Source organism: Drosophila navojoa, chromosome X, assembly GCF_054131105.1.
Source record: "Drosophila navojoa isolate 15081-1374.11 chromosome X, UAZ_NAV_1.0, whole genome shotgun sequence".
Lineage (NCBI taxonomy): Eukaryota > Metazoa > Arthropoda > Insecta > Diptera > Drosophilidae > Drosophila > Drosophila navojoa.
The window spans coordinates 16,610,397-16,629,584 of NC_142895.1; the positions used below are offsets into that span (position 1 = coordinate 16,610,397).

The following is a 19,188-nucleotide window of genomic DNA, read 5'->3' on the forward strand; positions in this document are numbered from 1 at the left end:
ATCCGAGAGGCCCGCACAATATCCCGACACTTGGCTGGCTTTGTTGCATTGTTGTTGCTATTGTTGTAGTTGTTTGCGTTATAAATGAAAATGAAAATGAAAATGAAAATGCGCCACTCCGATTCGGATTCGGATTTAATATTACACAAAAGCCATGCAGGGAACAAAGCGCATTTGAGGAGCGCCGAGCGCCGAGCTCTGAGCTCCGAGTGCTCAGAGCGTTGGGCTTTTTGATGAATGCCAATTGTGAAAAGCTGTTGAAAGACAATCGCCATAATTGGTTAGCATGATTTTGTAGTTTGTTGGCTTTCAGTTTTGTAGTTTTGTAGTTTTTCGCCAGCTATTTGAATAGTTGAATAATTGCAAAGTCAGCGCTCGAAATTCGAAAAGCAATTTACAGTTGCCCGCGCGCTCTTCGCCCGCCGTGCGGCACGACGGGCCAAATGTCAAAGGAAAAGTAAAAGTGCCAGCCGAACTTTGTCCCCATCAGGGTTAATTAACAAATGAATTCCACTTATTGCCATTATGAGTTTCCCATTCAACTCAGTTTTTAATGAGCTGACAGGGCGACAGCTTTCGATTGGATTGAAGTTCGATTTCTATTTTATCGCTGGTCCAATTAGCTGAGAAAGCTAATAGCTGAGAGCCGAGAACTGAGAACTGAGAGAGCTGCGTTGACTGCTCTTCATTCTCTTCTCACATCGAACTTACCGTGACGCGCCTCCTCGCCCTCGGGTGCATGCTGTGTGATTGTATTGAGCTCCTCCTCCAGGTCGACATGACAATCGGATACGTCCCAGGACAGGAAACCTGCATGTGACAAAAGAAATGGAAAAGAAATCTGGTGATAAGTCGCGTACCAAAGCAGCACAAAAGGCATAGAAATGAGGCGAACTCAATTGAATTGAATCCATTTATGTTCAGCTACGTGTGATGGCAATATTGCCATTGAGCTAAGAGATGTATTAAAAGCAGTTAGTCTATGTATGTATATGTATATATGTTTTATTTCTTAGCTCACTTTGCAATGCTTTTATGGTTTTAGATTTATAATAAACACAATTGTTAAAAGATATCTTTAACAGCTTAATTTATCATAAGTCTGCGGACTGTTAAGCCAAGATTCTATATATAAGCTCTATTTTATATAAAATTATTATTCACTCGATTCATTGAGAGTGAAGAAGCCGATTTTGGTTTTATTAAATATAAAAAAAAGAGGCGTGGTCTATACCTTAAAGTATATGCATATATTCTTGAACTCTTAAGCGACGAGCTCAGTCGATCGAGCGCTGTTCATCTGTCTGCTCATCCGTCTATCTGTTCGTATATCCGTCTGACTGTCCCTCCATGAGTTTTTCCCCTACGACCATCCCTTTGTTCATATGTTTGTCTGTTCCTACTCTATTAAAAATATGTGCATCTGAGATTCGAATTTATCAGTTTCTTTTCGATAAATATCGATAACTTGACTAAATTCATATGCATAGCTTGTATAGCTAATGTCATCTCAGTCTTCAAAGCTTCTATTAAGACAGTCTAAGCAAGAGCATGAGTTGTTCCTATAGTAAAGTCCAGATTATGTGTGAATAAAGAATTTCTCCGCGAACGTCCTTGCCAAAGCACTTTTCCCTTATTAAATTGCGACTCGTTCTCGTTATGTTCTCAGCCAATTATTACCTGGCACAATTCGAGCTTGACTAGCTCTGAATTTATAGCCCTATTTCGGCTATTGGGCTGCAAATAAATAGCTCAGAGCTCATTAGACATAAACAGGGCACATTTCATTGGCTTATCCCATTTGGTGCGCTGCCTGAATATCAATGCTAATTGCTCGACATCTTCTGCCTCTTGCTCGTTCTTAATGAGAGTTCATAATGCTGGGCATGTCGTATCGCATTCGGCAATTACGTATTACTTGTCTAAAGTGCGTACGCAGTAAATGTTGACCAACTGCCATAACGATGCTTGGCTCATTTATCAAGATACATACATATGTGTATATATGCATTTGTGTGTGTGTGTGTGAGTTGTTGATAAATTTTTCATTAATTTTATAATTACAGAATGTGTCAAGAGACGTTGTTATTCAGTAACTTTTTGTTTTTGCCATTTTGATAAATGGCCAACATGAGACAACAGAAACGCAGAAGTTGCGACTCTTCCTTCGCGTTACGTATACGTCATATGGCACACATCACACACACACACAGACGCCCACAGAGTCAGCTGTGTCTTTGTTTTTGCTGTTTTGTGCCTCCCTTGCTCTTGATATTTAGTTGGCCCGCATAGAATTGCTTTATATCTATATATAGCCGAGCTATGTATGTGCCAGTGCCAATGCCAGTTGGCCTCTTTGGGTATTATGTCATTTAGTAAACAAATTAAGTCAGCCTTCACTCACTGGGTGTGTGTGTATGCATGTGTGTGTGTGTGTACATTGTACTTCAGTGTAAGTATTTGCAAATACAAATACCAAAATAGTTGGCCCTTCCAACAGAAACAAAAAATGAAAAGTGCATCATTAGCATTTCCTTTCCGATGTACCACAAAAACTATTTGCCTGGCATTTTAGCTTGTTTTTTTTTTTTTTTGCGAATGGCTAACAGCGAAATGAAATGAATCTCAAATAACTATTAAATGTTCGCCTGCACATTGGGATGTGGCTGCAGTCGCTGCTTGACGAGCTCTGCACTCCACTCTAATTGCTAAATGCTCGCCTTTTCTTCTCTCCCCTGGCAACCCATTCAAATACGGGAGAGAGAGAGAGAGCCAGAGCGAGCGATAGAGTCTGCGGAGTCCCATGTTGTAGCTTGGGGACTGCCAGGCAGCTGGAATTTAATGAGCGGCAGACACAAGTTCTTTTCGTGCGCACTGCAATGAATAACTTATTATAATGATGCCTTAATGAGCGCTTAACTTTCATTTTTGATGCCGGCCGGCCCGCAGACGTTAATGTGCATAAAGCCGACGCAAATGAAGCTGTCAACTCGAGTCAAGTGTCGGCCGGCAAGGACCACAGCAATCGACTGAGTCCGGGGCCACAAAACTGATAGTCCGTCCAGTCGATCTACGAAAGTTCATGTTGAGGCTGCTGTTAAATTTGACACTGACTGCTAGAAGTGCCGGGAAATACATACATGTACATATGTTTGATTGATCCTAGCTAGCAGAAAATTGCTCTTCCTGTTCCTATCTTTTACTCTCTCTCTCTCACCATCTATCTCTCTCTCGATCTTCCTCTATGCTTAAGCTTTTATGTAGGCCTCAGGTTTCTCGTTGTGTTTCTCACTTCTTGTCTCTCTCTTTATCCTTTTCTCTATCCTATTGCCAACTATAAATAAGGGTTTTTTACGTTCCCACTGCTTTCAATCATGTCATTTATCATGCCAGATCCCAAGCAATGCAAAACTCAATGCTAAAGCTGCTGTTAAACGATGACAGCTGCTTTCAATTTGCCACTGACTGCCAGAAATGATGCTCAGATTCGACATATTGTATCGACTGGCTACTAAAATGTCATAAATTGTTACTATCTTTAACTGTCCTCTCTTTGTCTCTATTTCCCTCTCTCCTTCTCTCTCTCTCTCTCCTTCTCTACCTAGCTCTTAATACCAAAGTCCATGTTAAAGCCAGCAAATGCTTCTATTTGACTGATTCCATCTAATTAGTATTATACAACGAGGTACTAAATGGTAACAAATTGTCAACAATTTCTCCTCTCTCGCCCTCCCTCTCTCTTTCATTCTCTTGCTTTATCCAATTGTTAACTAAAAACAAATTGTTTTCCAAGTGTTTCCAATCATCGCATTCGATTTGCCATGTCCTTTTGGGTGCTGTAAGTCCCGTTTGTCAGCTGCCATGGTGGCATGGCTAGTAGCCAGCCACTGCTGCTGCTGCTGCTGCTGCTGCTGCTGCTGCTGCTGCTTCTTTCTCTTAGCTGCACACTGTTGAGCAATTTGCACAAATGGCTGGCAGCAGCAACAAAAGGCAATGGCACAAAACGAACAAATTCAAAGCGAAGAAGAGCAAAAAAATAATGAAATGCGCAAAAAACAACAACAAGTTGAGCATGCGGCATAAAAATGTAAAATCTTAACACTTTTCACACACACACACACACGCACACACACCATGAGTCGGATCAGTATATTGTGCGGGCAAACAAAAAAAGCTGCACAACAATAGGGATAAAGACGGAAGGGTCGTGGGAAAGGCAGCGCCCAAAGCGCCTACAGCGATTGCACAAAAATAATGAGGAAACGCGCAGGATGTGCACACACACACACGCATGTATATATATGGGTGTATGTGTGTGTGTGTTTGTGGGTATATATAGAGCTGTGTTGGACGCTCTCTTGAGCAATCATCGGGCGAATGAAGCCACTCAGACGCTGGTAACAGCGCACAGCAACGTACCTCGCCGTCTGGAGCTGAGTCTGAGGCTAGGTGGCGCCACTGTGCCGTGCTTTGTGTATACGGCTGTGTGTGTGTGTGTGAGTGCTCGCACACTCATTTAGTATTTATGCGTTGATATCTGCGAGTGAGTCTTCAATTTTTCATGTGCACGTCCCTGTATGTGTGTGTGTGTGTGTGCGTGTGTGTGTGTGTGTGTGTGATGCTGGCACTCATTTATTTATATGATTTCTTGCTCAGCTTCGCTTCAATGTCAAGTGTTTAATTTGTAACCTTTGCATTTCGTGTGCGCGCGCCTTTGTTTTATCACTGAATTACGCAACGAGCTCAGTGAAATGAACAATCAAATACTCCAGCCCGGCTAATATTGTTAATTATAATTAAGATCTAGTCAGTCTCTGGGGGCCCGATGTCTGCGTGCCGTCCTCAAGGTCCTCAAGTTGCAACAGCTAGATATTTGTGTAATTGAGATTTACGATGCTGCCAGGATGGGCGACCGTATTCAGTGGAAAGTACGTACAGTGTTTACGGACTTGAGCTGCGGTTTCTGCACTTGGTTGGGCAATTCAATGCGGCTATAATCGATTTGAGTTTGGGCTTGGCTAACACTCATAATAGATGGGCTCAGCTGCCAGACCAAAATAGGTATATTAAATCTATGTGTATATGTATGTTATTATATACATATATATCTATAAATAAGGCATCTTCATGCAAGTCTGAATATTCAGCTTTCTGTTATCCTTTGCCCATAAATCAGGCCTGTGCCAATTAATTAAATTTCTTATCACCAATTATGAATCGCTATTTTCGCTCAAGTTGTTTTGCCACTCCTCACTCTTTCTCTCTCTCTCTCTCTCTCTTTCTCTCTCTCTCTCTCTCTCTCTCTCTCTCTCTATCTCACCCGTTGTGTCCTTGGTCCTTTGATTTTAATTGCCTCGGCAGCCCAACAACAGCAACAACAAATCAGCCACGACCCAATCGCCCCAGTCACCCGGTCTGTTGGGCAATCAGCTCTCGTCGTCTATCCGTCGTCCGCTTATCATCATCGCTGCTTGCTTATCAGCTGTGTCCAATCAGGCACCGTATTGTTTTCCATACTCATTTTCATTTTCGTTTTCATTTTCCTGCACGTTTTCTCACTCTTTAAATTTGTGCCTTCGCTTTTATCTCGACTTTTAGCTGAGCCACTGAAATGTTTACGACCAGCAGCGAGTTATTCAGAAACTTGCAATGACTGCACAAATCAGTGCCCATAATGGAATCGCACACACACACACACACACACACACACACACACATACACACACACACGTTCTTTTTTGCTGGCTGTTTTGGCTTGTCAGCTGTTTTATCTGTCAGAACTGTCCAAATCTTGTGCACAGCATCCACTGGGACCCACGTGCAAAATATTCAGCTTTAATAAACTCTTTCAAATATTTATGGAGATTTTCTTTCTTTTTTTCCTTATTTTTTTTGGTTACCAGCCATTGGAAATGTGGGCGTGGTAGACCATATAACGCATATACATACATATGTATATGTATTCTTGAATTAGGCTAAGTTTCGATCTTTATCGTTGTTCTTCCGTTGATTTTTCCATGAACTAAGTCAGCGATCTCAGTACCTATTGAAGCTAACGACTTAAAATACATTTTCAAATTATCGATCAATTTTTCCTTTGCATTTATGTAGCTAGAGCTTTCAAATTGTTTAGTACTTATATTTATATATAATTTTATTTAAAATATATTTTTATACCCTCATTTATATTAAATATTATTAAGCTTTATCTTTAATTGTTAGGAATATTATATATATGAGTAACATTAATATCCTTTATTTATATCTTTCAACTTTTTTCTGGTTTTTGTTTAATCATGGCTAGTTATTTAAGTATACTATATATATATATAAATATACTATATACTATATACATTTTTTATAGTTTTTCAATCTTTTAAACTTTTTCAATTTCAATTAATATTATATGATTTATAGGAGTTTGAATTTGAAAAATAAAAAAAGCTGAATATTTATGTTACTCACTGTAGATATTAGGATTTATTATTATCAAATTTATTTTTTTATTTGTATATATTTTTTTTTGCAAATTTTATACTGAAGATCTGTAGAATATATGCAAGAGTTTGCAATTACCGGGTATTGCCTAGTCAGACACTAAAGTTTAAATTGGAATATATTTATAGTTGCTATGAAATATATCTGGAGGATTGCCTGCTTAAAGACCTCTCAGTTCTTTTACTGATCAGAGCTTGCCTTATGTTCACTCCTTATCCCCAATAGAAACTTTGCTTCCTTAAAGACGCTCACTTCTTCTTCTATATGCAGTTTGCTTCCGATTTATGGCACTATTTTTGGGCATTTAGCCCTCAGCGCCGTGTCTTACAGATGCTCAACGCGAAAAGTGTAAAGCAAACTTGCAGTGCACATAAAATGCAATTAGGGCCGGGCCGAGTGTTTAATTTTCTTTTAATGTATTTATTTATGCATTGCAAAGCATTTGGCCCTTTGGCGGCTGTAGAGGCTTGAGATATCCTCGGCGTGGGGCATGGAGAATGGAGGATGGAGATACGATACGATGCGCTGCGATGCGCTGCTCTGCGATGCGCGCCGCATTCATTTGGCTATGCAAACTTGTTCAACGCGCACAACTTGAAGAGCAGCCAACAAACGACAAGTGGCTTTTTAGCTACATCAAAATCAACACGCCGAACGCTCGCATCTGGCATCTGACTGCCAGCCAGACACGCCCCCTGTTCGAAAGGGGCGGCGGTGGCAGGGCGGTGCGCCGCATAGCGTTGAGTGGCTTTTAGCGCGAGTGCACAAAATTATGCAACTATTTGTGCAAACAAGTAGCACAGCCTCTGCACCGCACCCCGGCTCCGGCCCGGCCCTGGCCCCGCCCCTGCGAGCGACAACGACAACGACAAACAACGCGAGCGACAGCGATGACAGCAACTCAATCATCAGTGCTGCCTGCGGGCTGATAGGGGGGCGTGGCAATCTGATATCACCCGCTGACAGTCGGCTGCGCACGGCGAACAGCGAACGGATGTCAGCTGCACGCAGCACGCTGCCCGCGGGCTTATGCCACGGCAGGTGCTGCAGCAGCTGCTCTGCCTCCAATTAACAGTAAACGGGCCCAGATTAAGAACAATTGTCAATCAGAGTTAGGCCTAATCGCACTGTGGCGGAAGAGATAAATAGCTTCGAAAAGTCTGAGTCGCCTATCGAATGAGATTCGAAAGGATCTTTGTCATTGATCTTCAAATTGGAAGACATAGCAGACAGCGGAGGATGCGATCGAGGGAATACTGGATCAGCACAATTGAGGGTTTATATTACCTTCATTCCTTTCAATTGATCCCTATTCAAAGGGGGCGTAACAAGCAGAAGTGGGTGTGCCCAAGAGCATACAGTCTTGTTCTTTAATAGTCGAGTCATTAAAACTTTCCGTCGGTTCGTTCGTCGTTCTTCAGCCTTGTGCGTCGAGTTCGTGCGGTCGTCTGATTTCCCGTCAGTGTGTTCGTCCATTCGCTCGACCGTACGTCCTACCGTCACTTTGTACGTCCGTCCTAGCTTCCGTTGGTCCATTTGTTCATCCGTGTATTCGTCAGCTCGTCCGTCCGTTTTTCCATCAGTTCGTACATTCAGTCTGTTCCTCCTTCCGTTTGTCCCTTCATTCATAGGTCTGTACGTTCGTCTGTATGTTCGTCAGATCGTCTTTTCGTTCATCAGCCCTGTCCTGCCCTTCGTCAGCTCGTCCGTGCATTACTCCTTCGGTTCGTATGTCCGTTCTTCCTTCCGTTTGTTCAGTTAATTCGTCCTTTTGCCTGTGTGTTCAGGCTGTTCTCCCATTCTCGTTCGTCCGCCGTTTCGTTCATCCGTCCATTCCTTCGTCTGCTGTTTTTTTTACCCATCCGCCCGCATCTCCGGGATATCTAGTTTGTGTCTAAGAATAACCAATACAGGGATAGAGTGGTAGGATATTCACGCCCATTCCTGGAGCCCGACTTATTAAAGTGCTATGCATAGAGCAATCAATTTGTGGGCAACCCTTTTTCATGCCCAGCTGAGCATCTTCCCAGCACCTCCCACTTACTAGCAATGCCAGCTAACTATTTTAAAGGGCAGCTCTAAGGAACGGGCAAACAATAGGCTAACAATATGAAAAATGCATTTCCAAAATGCTCAAGGACTTTAGCAAAGCCGCAGGGCCTTAGGCTGCAGATTAACTTATCGAATAGAATCAACAGCGCTGGCCGAACTCAGCTGGGCAACTGCACTTGACTAGGCCTTGGCTCTGGCCAAAATCTATTCTCGTTTCTCAGTTTCTTTATTATTCGCAAATTGCGTCAGCCGCTTGGGTCATGCGTCATGCTCTCATTTGCTTTCATTGTTGACTCATTTCGATATTTTAATGTCTGTCGGCGTGGCTTTGCGTTGTCCCTTTTGGACAACATGACGTATGCGCAATCCCATGAAGTGCTCCTCCTCCAACCCAATTGCTAATCAATGTTAATGGCTTTGTTCAAATTGGGCCAAAACCAAACGTTGTAAAATCCACAACAGACACCAAGAAAACAAAGCGAATGGATCCCTGGCAGGAGGCGAGCGCAAACATTTCCAGCGAATTCGCCGTAAAACTTTTCCATTGCACGCCGTAATATGAGATATGAAAAACAAATGCTAAATGCGCAAATTTATTAGGATTATACAGAGCGTCTGTCCTCTGCCCTCCCAAAAATGAAAAACGACAGACAGTCGAGATATATAGAAGATATATATATGTATATGATGTGCATGTTCTCTGTATAATAAAGAGAGCAGTTTGCACGTTAGCCAGACAGCTGTGTGGGCGGGCATATAAAGTGGGAGTGCCCCAATTGGAGCTGGCTGACAGGCAGCCAGATATCCTGTAGATATGTATTCCTGCTGCTTACTCTTGAGTGGAGATAGCCACATCAACTCTACCTGACAGCTTGCTGCTCGACCTCTGGCCTCTACCGGCTACATTAAACCCTTTTCACATACTTGCCATGGCCGTAAAAATATGCAGAGGCTGGCTATAGTGAAGGGCTGTGCGGTCCAGATAAATAAACAGACACACCCACACACACACACGCCCAATCAAGCAGGCAGACAGGCAGGCAGCCAAGCCAGCCGAGGACGGTCTGGTAGAGGCAACAGCTTCGAGGCATCGCATTCGCATCACTTATGCCAGTTTATTGATTTGCGCAAAATGCGAGCAAAATACTCGCACATTCGAAATAAAATACTTACATTTATGAGCCCGCATAAATTGTGCATAAATGCTTGCCTGGCCAAATATATATTTTGTGCACATTACGCATACGCCATGTACGCCACGTAGAGATGACTATCAGGCATGTATAAAATACCAGCTATTACTCGAACTGCTGATACTCTTGAAGGGTATATGAATATGGTAGGGATAGTGAGAGATATGGTATATAGAGTCTGTGTTGCATGCAGTCCACGATATGTGTATTTATGATTATTTCCTATGGGAAACTTGTTCCCTTCCATTTGGGCTCTCATCAGACAATCTATGTATGTACCACGTCTCGAGCACTCGGCTCTGCCTCATATAGTATGTAAGTATTTACAGTTGGCTGCGCCCGAATGCAACTGTATTTGCTCTCTGTTTCAATGGGGTTCGAGTCGCGCGGTAAAATATTGTCCATTCAACTGCATAGTTATAGGTCTAAAATATTTTGTCATCGAAATGTTTATGCCTTGCCGCACAGCAGCGTGGCTTTCCACTTGCCGCTTTCCACTTAGAATCCAATTGGAAACCAAATACTGCATTCGTCGCATTTTGCACTTGGCCCCAGGGTCGCAGCGCCGTAGAGCTGAGCGGGCGGAGGCAGGGAGGGGGTAGCTGTAGGGCGCATTGTTGGACTACTCGTGTTCACATTTGGTTTCGGGGCACATTGTGGCTCAGTGCTCGTAGTTCGCAATTCGATTGCAACGGAGCACATAAATCACAACACTTTACTGAGCAAACGGACGGAGCTTGAGCTGGCCGCGCTGCAGGATCTAGCGGACGGCTGATGGAGAAGCCTGGCCAAATATGGAAGATGTGTGACGGAGCCAGCACCCCTCGGGCAGGCACATAATTCCATTTTCATTTCGCTCTCCGTCTGTTTTTTTTTTTTTTTTTATATGTATATATATTTTTCTTGTTTCTTGTTTTGTCACGTGTTGCCAGCAGAACGCCTGCCTAGTGCTCTCGGCTGGCCGTACTCCCCACCATATACTATTTCCGCACTGTGGACACATTGTTTATATTCGTTCGATTTTGCTGCCAACGAAACGGCAAAAGCGAGCAAAAAAACATTTTTCAGACATTTCTGACACAGACTTTGCGCCTGACAACTGACTGAACGAGTGCAGGAGGGAGTGAGTGAGTGTGTGTGCGAGTGTGTGTGCGAGTGTGTGTGTATACGACTCATCAAATAAAGCAAAGCCCTGCCACTGCAGTGAGCTGCACTGCCACAAAAAAAAAAAAAAAAAGCACGAGACTAAAAATAAATTTGCACTGCGCGCAAAAGTAACTTTCGGTTGCAGCTGGAGAGGCAGCAGCAGGAGGCGGCCAGGAGGCAGTGTAAACTAACTGCACCTGCAGCGCACAGCGACAGCGACGCTGGCAGTTTCTTATGAATTTCAGTCAAGATACACACACACACACACACACACATGCGGCAATACAAATCACAATATAAATATGATATATATGCTATAGGAAAACTTCAAGTTTGTCTCGTGACATGAAAACGCAATTGTGTGCTGCGCCTAGCGCTTTACTTCGGTTGCCACACACACACACACACACACACACACAGGCAGTTAAATTGCTGCCAAAGTCGTTCACTGACAAAGCTGGACGAATGAAAAACTAATTATATACACACACACACTTATAACACACATACATTTGGTATGTAGGACAAAGTAGTTCATGCAATGCCTGGCTTTGCATGCCGGCCCGTAGATACATTGAATAATAGATGCATGCGACGGCAGTTGGCCAGAAGTAGTCGCAAATCCTGCACTTTATAAACAAATAATTTTAATTAAATGAACAAATTAGAGTGCGCCCCACAATACTCTTCAATTCAATTATCTCAGATATATTTCGCCAAGCCTTATATGTATTTGCATTTCTATATTGTTCAAGCATGAAAATCTAGAGAAATTTCTGCATCATGAAATCAAGAATTGCTTGAGATGCCATCGTTTCGTAGCTCCCCTAAATACTTAAGCAAAATCAAGCAACTTCACATCAATCAATCAACATGCCAAAGGAATAAGTGTGAGAAATGTATAAAAACACTTTTGTTCCATGCTCCACGTCGTGGTAGATTATGGCGATGGTATGAAGATATATTTAGATAAATAGGGATATACGTATATGGATATGGGTATATTTATTGGTAAGAAGAATATTTCTAACAGATGAAAATCTCTTCAATTCGTCAGCTGAGTATAGATCAGCGTAGCTTGTTCATTAGGGCTGAGCATAGATCGATGTAGTGTGCTCATTATTAGATCATAGCATAGATCGCTGTTCGCTCATCTGATTGTTTGACTCAGAGAAAATGATTTGCTCAGCATATCGTACAGCGCAGTACCTCATATTGAACACTGGAGATCAGCAGAGATCGGTCTGGTTCACTCATTCTAGTATCACTCTATCTCATTCAATCAATATATTAGTTATTTAACTACAGTCAAGTTCCAATAATTCGAAATGGCAAGGGGATCCGTTTTTATCGATAGACACAAAAACTCAAACCATTTTTTCGATTTTCGATTCAGCGTAGTACAAATTATCGAGACTCGATTGTATTATTCATTATCAATATATCACTTATTCATTAAATAGATCATTTAGACACGACTAGCTTGTAAAATAACTAAAGTGTTTCTCGCCTTTGTTCACCTATGTATGTATGAGTATATGTTATTCTGTACCAATTTTCTAGCTATTTTAAATGGAAACTTGTTTCATTTTATCGAACCATCAAAGTTGCATTCCACACATTTGCAGTGCATTAATTTTCCAGACTCATCTAAATGCCATCTGCTCATTACTGAGTAAATACTGTGCATATATTTATTGAGTGCTGCATTTGGCCACAATTTCAGTTCAGCTTCAACATTCGGGTCAATGGCTAAAACTTGTATTGCTTTTTATTAAGTGCCGTCAATTTAATTCATATACAAAATGGACGAAATGTTTGCATTTAATGTGCGCATCAATTGTGGGCAAATACAAGTGGCACACAGACACGCGTGTAAGCAAATGTTTGTATACACAGTTATACACTTATAGCTCCCAGTGTGCTCGCCGTCCGGGTCTCTTTGCTTTAGTCCTCGACGGACGTGCATAAAACTTAATTTAATTCTCCAGTTTTTGCTGTGTTGAATTGCTACCTGCTAATTAGCACAGGACACGCCCAAAACACAAACATATATACAAACACACACACACGCACACACGCACACTCGTGCACACGCTTGTGTTGTTTAAAATGAGACATTGTGAATTTCACATAGGTGCAATTTCCATGACAATTTTCGCACATCAACTCGGTATGTTTTTGGTCTCCTGTTGATATTTAATTGTTTTGTAGCTAATTGACGAATGGCACTCAAACACACACACACACATACGCACACAACACACCTGAGCAAACACAAATGTAATTTAGTCTTCCATTTGCAGCTCCTCGTACTTTTACTTCTATTGAAATAAATTTACATCAACAGCTCACTTTGAGTCACAAATTTTAGGTATTCCAGCAAGTTCTCTCTATATGTTGATTTCCTTTTATAAATATTATATTAGCATATGCATATGTATTTCTCTCTGCTCCCACTAAGTGTATTTTTCCATAGGCAAGTCGATCGAATGAAGCTTCAAGTATCAAACTCTTAAAGATTGTCGGAAGGGCAGCCAGATAATATAGATTTGCAGAATTTAATAGAGTATCAGACTATATTTCTACATAGAGAAAGTAACTCAGTTCTCTAAAGAGTTCCCATGAATATGGCAAAAGTCAAAGTAGGTGAATCTATCCCTATGTGATATTTAAGCAGCTTTAGCTCGCTAGAGTCTCGGCTGGCCGTTAACAGTAACTGCTCCAGTTGAAGCTTGAAGAGCGCCCAGTGGATGTGTGTGGTAATCTAATCGACAGGCTGAATCAGAAACCGTTAGCCTGGCCGGCATGGCGACCTTTGTCGGCGGACGCACAACAAAGCGAATATCCGGTTGCCAGTTGAGCTGCAGAGCCATTTGATCCTCAGTTGATTTCTCGAGAGATAGCGTCCATTACCTGTAGTCGAAGTGTCTGAGTGTGTGTGTGTGTGTGTGTGTGTGTGTGTGTGAGTGCAGCTCATGCGCCAGCATTATATGTATTTCAATTTCATGCCTGACTAGCGTATGGCAGGCAGGCAGCGGTAAACGGCTGCTAAATGTCAAGGGTTCACGGTTGGGGAGGCCACAATACAAAATGCCTTAAGCAGCAGCTGGGCTAGCTAAATGTATTCTATTCTGCTTATCTATAGCACACACAGAAAGAGTGAGAGAGTGAGAGAGACAACACATACTAATACTTTGAATGGGGCGTTGAGGCATCGCCGATGGCAATAAAAACCAGTTACAGTTTGCTCGGTCGCCTTTTCTGTGCTCAATTCATGTTGCTGTGAAATAAATTTGTATTGAATGACTGCCAACTGATTGCCACACACACACGCTCAGGTGCTGGCCCATGCAGCTCGCTTGCGATTAAGCCAAAGAGTCATCCAACAACTTGGTCGGAGGAAGGGAGGCACTGAGGCAGGCGCCTCAAATGCAATTTGTCAACGATTTTTGCAATTTTCATTCTGGGCGACAAAATTCAATCTACCCACATGCTCACACCCACACACACACACACAGAGAGAGAGAGAGAGAGAGAGAGCAGATAACTGTGTGAATTGTGCCCTGCATTTCATCATTCATTGGCTGACAGGAAATTGCAAAATTTCTCGCACTCACGACGAAGCGACGCCTCGCTGGCTCTAATTTCAATTTGCGACACTTTGCCCAGCTTATACGACAACCAAAAGCAGGTAAGTGTACTTTATACACCCACACACACACACCCACACACACACACTTTAATTAATATATAAATGTTTTGTAATAGGCAATTTGACACTTTTTGGGCAGGCCCCATTAATGCAGCTCGTGTGCAAGATTTAATCAAAGCAGGCGCCATTTACGAACGCCTTTGCGGTCGTCTCGTCTCGGCCATAAACAGGTGAATACATACAAACATTTTCATTGACTGATCGAATCGGCAATGTGTAACATAAAAGCAGTTGAAGCAGTTGCCAAGAGTTTTTCATATTACGTTTATTGAACTGAATTATCGAAAGGGCTTTCACGAGCCATTTACTGAAAGCGCTTGCATTGGGAGTGAAAATAAATGAAAGTAATGATGACATTTGTGTTGGGACTAATTATGTAATATTATGTAAGCTATCAATAATAATAATTATATTAATAATAATGATCATGAAAATAGCAATTAAAGGAGTATTATAAAAATATGTATAAAATAAGTAATATAAAAAAAAAATATATTAATATTAATATTATATTAACAATAATAAATATTACATTTATAGAAAAAATAAAATAACAATAACTTTAAAGCATAATAAAACAAAATGAATATTAAATTGAGTATACATATCATTTTTCAAAAAAAAAAAAAAAAAAAAAAAAAAAAAAAAAAAAAATAGTAATAAAAAAATGATAATAATAAATATTACAATAATAGAAAAAATATTTTTTTTATAAAATACATAATTTCATTTGTTTAATTAGTTAATTTAATTTAAAAACATAATTTAATAAAAATATATATTTAACAATAATAAAATATTTTAAATTATATATTTAAAAAAAAAAAATAATAATAATTTAAAGAAAATTAATAGCATATAATAATATAAATGAATACTATAATCTTAATTGATACAAAAATCGAAGAAAATATTAGTAATAATCATAAAAAATTAATAAAATACTCCCCAACTGGAAGCGGCTCACGTTGCAAACTTACTAAAACTCTTCAGCTTTAGGCTCTTATATATCGAATTGTCAAATAATAAGGAAATTTCCAAAAGGCATAACAAGAAAGAAAATCATTTACCGCAAGTAAATTTACCCAATCAACATGATGAATAAATATAAATAACTAAATTATATAAATATTGGCTTTACCTCATTTTCCTTAACTTTCATTAAGCGACTCGGCTTCATGACTTCATTATTACTAATCAACAATGAAGAGCATGTTGTTTATCTAGCTGTAACCCAAATTGCTCTAGAGTCTATTATTAGAGTTGGGAATTACATGCTCGAGTTCTGAGTTATACAAGAACTGCATATAAATTTTATAAAATTTTGTTAATCTTTTTACATAAAACTGAAATGAAATGAAGTTTCTCCTTTAATATTCTTTTGCATTTATCTAAACAGATATTTTTAGATAGATCCAAAGCTCAGGGCTTTTCTTAAAATATCTCTGATTATTTGTTATATATATATATCATATTTTAGGCTGAATCTGCGCTCAATTCTGAATGCTGAAAACTCTGAAGGCAGAAACAACGTCAAGCTCCATTGGCCTCGTATCTCTAGACGATATCTATGGACATCAGAGACATTATAAACAAGCAGCGTGATTGCATAACTCTGTACTTATGTTGTTCGTTTTTTGGTAATTTGAGCAGAGTTTGTTTGGTAGCTGGCTGGCTGTTTGGCTGTTGTTGTTGTCGTTGTCTGTATGTCTGTCTGGCTTTCTGTCGTTCGTTTTCATGGCTATGGTCAGCAGCGAGCTCTGTACATTGATTGCTGGCAGCTCTGTGGGCGCCGGTGCCGCTGTTTGGCCATGTGTCGCATTTTGGCAGTGGGCCAAAAATAGAGGCCAGATACATAAAAGCCAGCAAATGGAAAATCACTTGCTGATTATGCTAGCGGCTTTTAATTTTGCAAATGCGCCTCGCAGCGAATCAAGGCGGCCATCCGTTGGCTCTAATCAAATCAAATGCTTCCAGCAGCTGCTGCTGCTGCTGCTGTTCCCGCTCCTGCTCCTGCTCCTCCTGCTGTTGCTGTTGCCATTGATGCACAGGCGGCAGGTGCCATAAAGCTGCACATAAAATTACGCAAAAATGTGTAATAAAAATATTGCAATTCGTGCCGTGCCACCAAATGTGGCAAAAAACAAATTTATAGCACGACGAGCAGATATTATGCAAAAGCATATTTATGGCCATTGAAGGATATTCAAATTGATTTGCTGCCTACGTGGCCAGCTTCCTGCCAGTCCTACCTGGCAGCCTCCCGCCGCCCACCTAAACCAACAGTTGACAGTTGGTTACGCTCTCCGTCTCTCTCTCGCTCTTTCTCTTTTGTTTTTTTATATTTCCGCTGTGAAGCTTTGACAGGCGAGTGACAGGCGACAAACCGACGGTAAAAGTGACAGCCACTGAAATTTATGAACGCTGCGTCAGCTGCCAATTAATTATGTGCAGCAACAAAATTGTTAATAGAAAACAACACAGCAACAGCAACAACAACAACAACAACAACAGCTGCAAACAAAATGATAAGCAAAGAAAAAGAATGAGAAATGCCAATCGAGTGAGCTTTGTTGACTCAAATAATCGAAGTGTGACATGAATTATTGGTCCCAGCAGCAGCAGCTGTGCTACAGCTACGAGACAACTCCGCTTCCAGCTGGCAAATAAATACGGCGAGCGGTAGTAGAGGAGAAGGGAGTGAAAAAGACTAAATTGCATAATGTGCGTTCGCTGTCTAATTAAATAAATTAAAAATCAATATTCAGCGAATGGAAGTGCAGCATGGATGGTGAGGATTTTTATACGATATATATAATATATAACATTAATAATTTATTAATAAAGTATATATTATTATATGTAGGTATATCTCTTTCTGAGAATTTGAGGATTTTCAATAAAAAAATAGCCAAATTTATATTTTTTTAAGAGTTTTCTAGCTTTAGTTTGAAGCATCCATTATGTTGTTGGCATACTAAATTCATAAAATAATATATATTATACGAAAAAACTCTTTTCGTACAATTAGATAAACCATTGGCTAATCTCAAAAGGAATTCGCCAGGAACTCAACTGGTAAAGCATTGAAAAAAATAGCATTTTCCGACTTGACACGCTCCCAAGAGGAATACATATATCAGTATATACACATAATTTTATATTTTTATTTTAGTTATATCATTTATATATTTTAGACAAATTTTTAAAATATTTCAGCCGTAACTTCTGAGTTTATATATAGTATTCCTCGATGAGCCACGCCCTTGGTGCACATATTGGCAAACTCTTAATGTTTTATAAGTAGAACCCTCTCACGAATATAGTTCAAATTTCAAGCCATAGTAGCTATAGTAAAACGGAGAGTTCCAAAATATTGATATACTACACTCACTATACCTCATCAGCTACACCACATCATACTCTTATATTCTCATAAAATTTTGATTATTTTTTCTCTTTTAAGTTTACTCCAAGTTATCTTTGCTTGACTTTCATATTTAAAACTTCAGCCGAATTTCGTAGCACGGCGCACATGAGAGAGCATGTGTGAACAAGACTTTGCACACACACCGAATACTTGGGTGAGTGCGGGGGCGCTGTGCGTTCGTCGAGGCGTACAAATTGGGTTGGCACTGATTGCAAATTGTTCAAAATTAATTTCCAATTGATTTTCATTTCTTTTTCGACGTATGCCAGCTCAAAGTCGGAAAGCCGCAGCTGTCTAATTTTTATTGGAATTATGAGCGAGCGAGCGAGCGAGCGCCTGAATGTATGCAATGGATTTGGACAGGGCCTTCAAAAGGACTGAGACATTGTTTCAATGAATATATCGAATTAACAAAGTTTTATTTGTTTTATAAGAGAAAAAGCTCCTAGAATTGAGGAATACCTAGATATATCTGGGCATACCGAAGACTAAAGACTTCATTAGTTTCAAGAGCTCTCAGAAATCAAACAATTAAGAGAGATACAGAGAGAGGGAGAGTGAGAGAGATACATACAGAAAGAGGGAGAGAGAGAGAGAGAGAGTTCTTCACGACTCTTATGCAAATAGCCGACGGAACGACGGCAAACCAAATGAGAATCAATCAAAAAGTCAAACAAAACTCGACTGCGATTTGCTGCTGTGGCAAATTCATTTCGAGGAAATTTGTCAGCTTAAGGAGCTGCAAGTTTTGCACTTCCGCTCGACCGACTTACGGCCAACTTGCGCCCGAATACACAAAAGAGAAAGTACAAAATTAAAAAAAGAAATGAAAAGAAAAACTCAAAATTTGCATATTAAAGTGGGGCAAGGGGCGCAAACGAACTCTGAGATTAGCTATTAATTTTCATTAGGGCTCAACAAACTAATACATACATATATACAGACATAAATACATATACATACATACATATATACATACATACATATATATATTAGTATGTACTCCATATAAGAAATGCTGTAACAGCATAAAGTGGCTTAGCCAAATTGAATGCGGGCTCATAAAAAAAGGTTTTAGCTTGCAGAGAAAAAAAAAAGAACACGACTTTTTTTTTTCTTAATGTTAATCAAAAAAGAGACTTGTATGCATGTGT

General features: G+C 40.3%; 1 protein-coding gene and 1 long non-coding RNA gene across 7 annotated transcripts in view; one reads left to right on the top strand and one right to left on the bottom strand.

The window, feature by feature from the left end:
- The window catches only part of futsch (microtubule-associated protein futsch), a 115,200-nt gene that overhangs the window by 25,737 nt on the left and 70,275 nt on the right, over positions 1-19,188 (bottom strand). For all 6 annotated transcript variants that reach the window (XM_089263234.1, XM_089263235.1, XM_089263230.1 and 3 more), the window contains exon 3: positions 712-810. In XM_089263234.1, the coding sequence (XP_089119360.1) occupies positions 712-810 (99 nt within the window). The remainder of the gene's footprint in view (positions 1-711; positions 811-19,188) is intronic.
- Positions 15,220-19,188, top strand: part of LOC149090652 (uncharacterized) — a 110,549-nt gene continuing 106,580 nt past the window's right edge. The window contains exon 1 of the long non-coding RNA XR_016197289.1: positions 15,220-15,260. This is a non-coding gene — a long non-coding RNA (uncharacterized LOC149090652). The remainder of the gene's footprint in view (positions 15,261-19,188) is intronic.